The 10,024-nt window shown below is 39.9% G+C and overlaps 1 protein-coding gene across 1 annotated transcript; it reads right to left on the bottom strand.

The window, feature by feature from the left end:
* Nucleotides 1-231: 231 nt before the first annotated feature.
* LOC114478764 (leucine-rich repeat-containing protein 30-like) lies at nucleotides 232-2,434 on the bottom strand. Its single transcript, XM_028472020.1, has one exon. The coding sequence runs from the start codon at nucleotides 2,071-2,073 to the stop codon at nucleotides 1,174-1,176; it is 900 nt and encodes a 299-aa protein (XP_028327821.1). The 5' UTR covers nucleotides 2,074-2,434; the 3' UTR covers nucleotides 232-1,173.
* Nucleotides 2,435-10,024: the final 7,590 nt, after the last annotated feature.

Here is a 10,024-nt window from a genome sequence, read left to right as displayed (position 1 = left end):
ATGATAAACTTGGGTAAGTACTGTATGGGCTTCTATAATAAAGTTAGTGCAAGACTCTTGAAGGGTATTGGGTAGTGCACTGTGCATATTTATCAATCACATGTAGCTTGATCAGTACTTGAGAAATATTTAGATTTATTTTAATTTTTTTGCAGAAACATAAAAAATCTGCTGTAAATCACTGCATTTTTTTTTCTGCACATGTTTTATCTATTTCTTTACACTGCCGTCAAAAAAGTGTATGTCAACTGGACTGAAAGGTTTCCTGTAAAATAAGATGTGCACCATAGTACAATTGTAAAAATATATTTAATGAATGATCGTTTGCTTTATTAATTCTTTTTCATCAGTGCTAACATTTTTATTTTCTTAAGTATAAGATGGTTTTGCTATGCATATTTAAAATATCAAAATGAGTTCAAGTATTACTACATACATATACATATACAGTATATTAAAATATATACAGTAAATGATGTACAGTATTTATAATAACCATCATAATTTAATTACCATAAAATCTCTTTGCAATCATATTTAAAAGAGATTTCCAATATAATCTTGGATTTAACTGTTTTTACACCATTAAAACCAAAAAATATCAGGCAGCTCTGCAATATACAGTACATTCCTCACCCAAAGACCCAACTAGCAGAGCAAATACATCTCCTACTCTCTCTATCATTACATTTGTAAATCCAGTAGATCAACTCAGAAATATTTAACAGCCAAGTGTATCAAATGTAGCACAGACATCTGTTACATAATAGCAGTCTGAATCTTCACCTGCTTGTTTGATTCATGATATTGATCCGGATCATGCCCGAAATCTTATCACTTGTTCTTTATCCCATTTTGGAAGTTTCCTAAAAAAATCATCAAAATCTGTGATTTTATTTTTGAGTTAGACTGTTCACAGACAAATAAAATAAACAACGACCATAACGTAACCCCCTTAGCAGAGGTGAATACAAGGTGAGTGAGTGGCATCTCAAAAGTCCACTGACACTACATAAGTATCAGAAAAGCATGTGGGTATTAGATCAAGTTAAACACTTATCACGATATTTGTCTTTAGGTATAGAAGTGTGTTCACTGTCCAGTGCGCTTTGATTTCTGTTATCATTTCCAGTTAGTTGGACTCCACATGGACACACACATTGTTGTAAAACCTCATGAAGGTTTCAGATAGTTGTAGAGGGCACTGAGACCCCCTTGCAACACCTCCTGAATAGGCTTAAGGAGCGGGTTGTGAATGATATGCAGTCCTTTATCCAGCGGGTGGCAGGCCAGCCGCCTGAGCCGGTTCAGTTGGTACATTTCGACCGGCACATTTTGCAGGTCATTGAAATCAACATTTAGCAGCTCTAAAGTCTCCAAAAAACACAGGGTCTTGGGTAGAGTGTGTATACTATTCCCTTCTACAATAAGAATCTTCAGGTTCACCAGGTCCTGGATCTGGTCTGCAATGGTCTCCAGCCGGTTGCAGGCCAGGTGGAGAAAGACCAGGCCCTTCATGCTGTAGACACAGGTTGGGATGTGGACGATGCGGTTGTGGCTGAGGTTAAGTTTGGTAAGTTTGTGCATTGCTGCCAAGCTGCCAGGCAGACCTGTGATCTGGTTGTTTGCCAGGCTGAGAACTTCCAAGCAGGTGCAGGAGCTGAGCTCCTCTGGGATCTCACTTAGGCGGTTGCGACATGCAAAAAGCACACGCAGTTTCTTCAGTTGGCCAATCTCAGGCGGGAGGCTGGACAGATTGTTTCCCCACAAGTTGAGAACCACTAGATTGTCCAGTGATCCGACTGCAGGAGACAAAGAGCACAGGCAGTTCATGGACAAATTTAATTTCTGGATTTCTCTGAGTTCCCACACCTCTGCAGGGGTTTCATCAAGCCCGCGCATGGATAAAGTGAGGATGTTGTAACCAAAGTGCATCGTGGTGTTTCTGCGGATCTTCTCAGCAGCCCAAGAGAGGCTGGGTTGATCGTCTCGAATCATACTCTTCCTTCTTGGACTCAAACTCACCTCATTCAACTCTTTGGTGGACAAACTGCGAGATTGCTTCCCACCCATCGTCCTCCTCTGTTGCTTACTCCGTCACTTAAAACAACAAGTCAGCATCCCATCAGCTCAATCACCAACTCTCATCGAAACAAGAGACGAGGATTGCTGAGGGATAATGGCTTCTGAATGTTCTCCAGGGCTCTTTGATTAGGCAGAACATTATCACTTCCAGTGGAATTACAGCATGTGGTGATAGTCAGAACTCCTGATGTTTGGCAGTGGATTCCGGCTGCTTTCCTTTCACACAGCTGAGCTGCTTTAGCGGAGCTCTTTGGTGAGCTTGTGGTCTGCGTCTTCCAGAGTTCACTGTCTTACTGGATTTCATTCCCCAGCTGGTCCTGTCACTTTTCAAGTCCACAGATAGCACCACGTTCCCCACCCACTGCTGGAAGGCAGGACTGCGGATAGGATGCTGTGAGGGCTCACTAGTTTAGGTCACTGACATGATCTCATAGCCACGCACACGGAAATATTTGCACATGTTGGCACACATGTACACAACCATGTTCAGTCTGCTAATATATGATAATCTACATCTGCTCCCTTTTCCCTCTTATAACATTGATATTTCTGTCCATGGTTTGTGTATTTCATTTGCTTTCAACTATATTCCCACAGACTGAACATATATATGGCACAATGCTCGGTCATCTCTCAAAAAAGAAACAGGTCTTAAAGGTATTATCCTCTAATATGTTTAATCTTGGGTGCTAAAGGGCAGGGAACATTCCACTAAGTTTCCAGAAACTGTGTAGACTTTCAAAGCCCTGACTCTCCGAGTTTGTGATGTAATGTTGCACATTTAGACTTTTGAATATGTCTTTCCCTCCAGCGACACCCATACTGAAGTATAAAAAGCCTCCAATTCTGTTTCCCCCTCAAGGTCTTTTAACTGACTTCTGAGGATTTCCTCCTCAAAGCACTTGTTCTACTTATTTCCAAAATGTGAAGCAAGGTTTGATACCTAAAAATGTGAGTCTATATCTAAGTTATTTTGATGTTCTCAATGTCCAACTAATTATATTAGGTTGGTCTTGACACATAATGTTATCTCAGTAGTGAAGGAAAAGAAAATGTACAGATTTCATTTTTGATTATAATAATGTTAATCATATGCTGTATTTATCATTAGAAGACCGAATAACAGCTTTACTGAAAGACTTTTGTATATAATTTTTACAAGTAGGAATGAGAGGCGATTTAGAAGCTGCATATATCTAGTTTCTTGGTAAGTGCAAAGTCAAAATCTGTCCGTAATGTTCCTTGACTTTTAGGAATAATGTCACAATGTCCAAGGAACTGGATGACATGGGACTAATTGCCACTTCATCATAGACTTTCTGTGGGAGGGAAAAATAAGAGGAGTAAGAGTAAGTGGCATTTCTTACACTAGCTAGTAACAACATTTTGTTATTCAGATTTAGATCTGTCATCTCAAGTGCATTCATGTGATGGGTTGCATATCACTTTGACATGTAAATAACTATGTGTCGCATTTCTTTGTGTAATATTATCAGGAGGTGGTTTAATAGATTTTGGCTAATAACTTCTTACATTTTCCAATTGTTGTTAAGCAAGAAAAAAAAACCCATAAAAGTATTTTAAACTTATATTCTAAGTTTAGACACTAAAGTCTGTAGTTAATGCTTCTGTGTCACATCAACATTGTGGCTACACATCACAGCCATCTGCGTTGACACAGAACCTACGCACCTCCAAAAAATCCTGACTATACATTGCAGTGACACTGACTGCAAGAGCAGAGAAAAACTTCATCTCCGGCAATTGCTTTTTCCGGTCGACACCGCCATTTTTAACGTTTTTTACGGAGCGATGCAAGTGTCGTTTCTACAATGGAGCAAGTCATAGAGAGAACCAAGGCAGCCAGTGTGTGTGTGTGTTTAATTAAAAACAGACGATGCGTGTTTCATTAAAAATAAACAATGACCAACAAGCTCCAGAAGATGCCAGAGATCGACATAACGCTTGACGTCTACAGTTTGACACATTACAGTAGTCAGTGTTACTCTTTCATACTTCATATATTTGCATTTTGTTTATACAAAAAAATACAGCACAAGTTTGTTTTGAAACCGTTGTGTTGATGTTGATTTCCAACATCGCACATGGTTTGGTAGGTATGTATTATTCAAGAAAGAAATTGCATTTTAAGATGCTGAAGTCATGGAACATTGTTGACTGTAAATGGGAGATAAGGACTTTTCATGCCCCTCTGAAACCACACACACACACACACACACACCCCACGTGGTATAGCGGTAAATTGCTGAATGACGTGTTCTCTTGACGCAGAACTTCGAATGGTGAACCCGGTGTCACATCCTAGCTGTAGCTGGTAACGCAGAAACATAAAGCAGGCTTTAGTCAGAGCCATAGCTTTTTGGTAGCCCCATATAAGATTGTGTAACTATAGACCCAATAGATTCCCAAACCATTAAATGGTCCACAAACTGCAATGATTTCACTAGCTAAAATAATTACAGTCAGGACAACATTAAACTCCACGATATCAACTCATGTTATATACAGTATCTAAATTGTAGATATACGTTCTTGTGAAAAAAAAAGATACTATTTACTAGCCATTATTATTATTGCAGATATTCACTTGAGTATATTTCTATCTACTTATCTGCTGTGACTCGGCTTCATGGGGCCCTGGTGGCTCATGGGGCCCTGTGCATTTACATAGTCCACTTATAGCCAGAAATGGCTCTGCTCTAAGAGGTCAGGATTTTCCTTAGGATGTTTTTTTTTAACTCTCCTTCAAACACTGTAAGATAACTGTTTTGTGCATCTATTAGTGCACATGAAATGTACAATCATAGATTTTGTCAATGCCACTGTCAAACCGATGCACTGTCTGAATGTTGAGGCCTAATAAGTGTAGGGACTCTGGTGCTTAGGCAAAAACTCACACAGACTATCCTTCTACTGAGAAGCAATAGTCCGTTAAGCTCCAAACTAATTGAGTTCAACATTCAATATGACATGTAATACAATAAAGGGTTGTAATTTATCAAAAGAAGCTTAAAAGAAGAAAGAACATCATAATATTCAATGTAAAAATTGATTAACCTGGTTTTTGTTCATATTATTAATGTCACATGATAGAAAATATTAGTAGTAATCATTTTCTATTGGGGTAGCATACAATACAAGCTGTGAACAAAAATAAATGCTATGGGTGTTAGAAGCTTGAACTTGATCCCTTTTCCTCACACTTTGGCAAGGACTTGAAGTGGGCTTAGTCATCATTCTTCTCGCAGGCCAGTAATCAAAGTACAGGGATGACAGTTAACAGTGATATCCAACTCTGGGGACTCAGTGGCTCGGCACAGAGCATGGCTACATCAGCACTTATGAGTGACAGGTTGAACCATGTGTTTGCTGAATTGGACAACAGAGTAGTGGAGGTGCATTGGCCATTCAGACAGCTGCTTGTGCAGCAAGTCTTTGACTGGATCTTTGCGAGTGCATGTGTGTGTGATTAAAATCTCCACATCACAAGAACTTTAGTAGAAAGTGGCTGACGGGTGGATTTCTTTGAGCAATCATCACCATATCGGTATCTATCAAACAAATCCCCCTGCAGAACACGTGTGGATGTGCACCACAGCTAATTTTGAAGAAGAAGAAAAAAAAACCCAGAAAAAGCAAGGTTTTCCATGTCTTGCCATCTTTTATTTGCATGAAAAATGACACCTCAGCTGTAACCATCCGAGCATTACTCCCACATGTGCAAACAGATCCCCACAGTGGCAGCACGGGGGCCTGGACCACATGCTGTCAAATACGCAGGTAAAGCTTGGCTTCATATGCATATCCCTCATTATGGGTTAACTGTAGCATCACAATTCCTGGAAAGAGCTGAAATGAATAGACAGATGGAAGAAGAAGAAGCAAGGGGGGTGGGCTGGAATCTATGTAGGTGGATGAATGGACAGGGAGAATCATGCTCATGCCTGCATGTGACAGAGGGATGTCATCATGACATGCCTGTCCATCCCTGAACATTTCATCATCAGCGTCTTTTGAGGTATGAAAATCCTCATTAAATGCTCACTTCTTAACCCGATGCATGGCCCAGATATGTGGAAACTGCTTGAAAATTACATTAAGAAGAAATGGGATCTACCATCACTCTCGTGTTCACACAGTAGCTTAATACAAAGTCCCACGAGCAGCAAATGAGGATGTGTTATTCACTCAGAGAACAGTTACACCCTTCAATCCTCGGGGTGACAAAAATGATCTCATTCTGTGAGGCTCATCTGGTTATGTGGCACAATAATGACTCTGGATGAGCTACCTTTGGAGACTACACTTCAAGATATATACCATTATCACTTGTTCATTACTGTGGAGGCTTCTGGTGATGACAGATGATGAATGGCCTCACTGCCACAGAATGTGCTGGAGGTGTCTCTATCCCGTTGAATTGAACGAAGCACCAGGACCTGGGGCTTTTTAGTGCAGGCACATCACTCCCCAGAGCTAACTAGCTCTCTTTGAAGAAAATGTTCCCTTTTTAGACAGAAAACAAGACAAGATATTGTCCAAGGGAACAAGAAATGTCCATTCTGCAAGCCTAGTGGCAAGCCAGACCAAATTATCACCAAGAAATGGGAAAAAGGCATGGATGACTAGCCACCTGAGCTGATAATCGTCTATTATTCAGCAGGTGCAGATGTGAATATTCACACTTCTGGACAATCTCCACTTTTCATTTTGCACACGTATGCATTCTGCAGCTAATGGAGTCCGTGGAGGTGGCCATGGTATTTTACTACAAATTGAACATAGCTATGTCTCACATTTGGACTTCAATCTGGAAAATGGCTGCTCGTATAGAGGGAACATCCAGGTGAGACCAAGGCTGTGTTCGAAATGGTACACTCCGTACTATGCACTACAAACTCAATGAGTATATGCTACCTACTATATACTTTAAGTATGGTTAGGAGGATTAGAATGACTTCCAAGTTTCCCAAGATACATTTCAAACTAACAACGACAAAAACCTGAGGCACACTGAGGCTAAATATATCCGTTAAAAGTTCTGAAAGCATTTTAAGGGAGAAAGTGACCAAGTAGAATATCAACATGTGGTCATTTGATTCATGAAACTTGCGTAAACACATTTCATGCCAACCTTTCGGAGATATTCGCAGACCCGCCATTGTGCTACTGACAAAACTTCCTGTTAACTACAAAACAAGAGCCCTATTTACAAAAGTGTTAAGAGAAGAGAAGAAGAGAAGCTTTTGTTTTGAAAAGGGGATGTTTGACTTTTAGCTTGAAGCCGGTTCCAGGACGATTTTACGTTTCGCTCGCAATGCATCATGGGGCGGTTCACTATGACTAGTGTGCCCACCGTGCATACTTAAAAAATGTCCTAATATAGTCACATGTGGGTATTTCTTGCATACTCAGTCTTTCCATACTATTCAATGTGAACGCGCTAAATACTAATTTTGACGTCAGGCTTATTATGTATGAGTAGTACGTTAGTATTAGTCTTAGTATTTTGAACACAGCGCAAGGCTTTACTCTGCAGAGTTGGATTGTTGGGAGGATCAAGGCACGAAAAAATTGGTTCAAAATATTTATTCTCAAGATTGAACACACTAACTTTACCCCATGTAATGATGACATCTAAGATACAGGGCGCTGCACACAGTACTCCCGCTCCTGTACTCCCATGTTATATTTGATTGTTTTTTCATGTTCCTTGGACGGGATGCAACTGAAACTGAATTGCCCCTCGGGGATAAACAAAGTGATCTGAATCGGAATGAAAATTGAATACATATCTAACCCTGCTTTGAAGATAATCCGTATTAAAAGGTACAAAACACATCCACTTACTGCTTTGCTTTGCTTTTTTTTTATTTAATTCAAACACCTACGCAATTCAAGTACCTCGTAATCTCCTAATCTACACTCCTCTGGAGTTAAAAACACTAATATCTACCATGAGATAAACTGGGACAACATGATGAATAGATAATAAAGGCACCCAGGAGAGAACACTATTCAGGTTAACTCCACCACATAAAGACACAGTTTGGAGCTTGGCTCAAATCAACAGGGAGCAAACCTAACTGGGCTTTTAAGTGTCTAAATCAGTTGGAAGTTTGCTGATGCAGCATATGGGGAAGTTAAGGCCTATTGTGGCTTTGACAACAACGAGTTGTGTGATAAAGCACCACCGAGTCGTCTATCTGGGTCTCACCTGCTCATTGCTTCACGTTAAATAGAAAAGTATTAAAACGCCTGTGCAGGAAAACTCTCTCTACTTGACAGCCCTACCAATACACTTTGAGGTTAGGTGTAATATAATGATTCATGAATAGGTTACTCCTCCCACTTCAGGTGTTCCTCATTCAATATTTACCCTTAAAGTGTGTTTTTGTGGTGTTGTGTGAGTGTTTTTGTTGGTCTGTCATGTTGCACCGTGCTCTGACACTGTCACAATTAGCTACAGCTGCTTGTTATTGCATTAACTCCGTCCACACATTTTGAAACCGTTGCAGCGTACCTTCATCAGGACTACAGTTGCACAGCTTTATCATTAATATTATGTTGCACACACTAGTACTGACTTTTGTTACTTTTTGCTCTTTACTCAAATTTTGGCCGGTAAAGTAACATGAATTCACATTTTTAAAAGTTCTTCAGTAAAGCCCTGAGCGCTAGTTTAACACTGCATCAAAGGGAAACCTCAGTGAACTTTGAATGCAAGCTCTTTCAAAAGATAATGGTTTAGTCAGGTAACATTGTTTCTTTATGTCTTGACAGAAATTAAGATCGTGTGTGCTCTGAAAAAGGAACAAAGAAAATCTGTCATCTCTAGCAGCTGTAAACCTGTAATAATGGTTGTTTTTTTTATAACCAATCACTTCTCCCTGCTCTTTCTCGACCCCTTGCGTGCTCGAGCCCACACTGAAATCAGGTCACCGGTGACGGACTTGAAACTGAGTTTTTCTTCACGTTTTTTAACATATATAATGATAAAGTTTATTGTTTACTTGCTGCTGAATGAGACATGAGACGACAAAGTTTATTCACAATACAAGTGATGAGCTGAGGTCTGCTATTGGAGCACCGGCGCTGGTGCATGTAAGTAAGATGGAGCACAGAGGGGGGGAGGGGGGGTGAAGGCGGAGCCTTCGGGGAAGCTACATTCAAAATCATCCTAGCTTTCGAAAATTACCTACCCAGCCTTTAAGGAAAGGAGTTCGGAGACTTCCTAAAGGAGTTAGGGAAAGGCAATCACATTGTTCTGACAATCAGACACAATACCACTGAGTGACTTAATAATCCGACGTCTGCTGTGGTGAAAAAACTTTAAATTTCCGATAATGGACTACGAAAAGTGCATTTACAATACTTTACCCTGTGCCTCTAACTGCTGATATAATCTCAAATATCATAAGGTTTAAATGTAAATCAAAGGAAAAGAGGCTAAGAGGAACAAAAGTTTAACTAAAAAAACATCACATTGGTAATGGTTGCTCACACTCACCTTCCACTCAGAAATCAATATTAATCCAAAATAAGAATAATTTTATGAAACTTTTACATTTATGCAAGATATAGGCCTACATAACTTTGTAGGCATACAAATGTACAAACCACACAAAGCATTTCTAGATGAATAAAATATGTTGAATAACACATAATGCGGCTAAAAATGTCTATGATCCCTTTTTCTTGAACGACAGAGTGCTCTGTTTTCAGTCATTGTGAGTTTCCGTGAACGCTCGGATGAGCAGGTCTCTTTAAATGTTGGCGCCGCAAGGAATTGTGGGGCAGTATTATCTTGTCTCATTTAGTAGAGGATGCATCAGTGTTTCCTCGGCTAAAGGAGGTTATAAAGGGAGCATTGAGCCTCCTTTCCTTAGCTTTTTGAGAATTGGAACGCTCCTTATCA

Source organism: Gouania willdenowi, chromosome 17, assembly GCF_900634775.1.
Source record: "Gouania willdenowi chromosome 17, fGouWil2.1, whole genome shotgun sequence".
In the NCBI taxonomy this organism is placed as follows: Eukaryota; Metazoa; Chordata; class Actinopteri; order Blenniiformes; family Gobiesocidae; genus Gouania; species Gouania willdenowi.
Note: the sequence above shows the minus strand (reverse complement) of the source record. Positions and strands in the feature narration are given on the sequence as shown.

Bases quoted from the DNA above. Each gene is read 5' to 3' on its own strand.
- LOC114478764 (XM_028472020.1), bottom strand. From the start codon at position 2,073: ATGGGTGGGAAGCAATCTCGCAGTTTGTCCACCAAAGAGTTGAATGAG.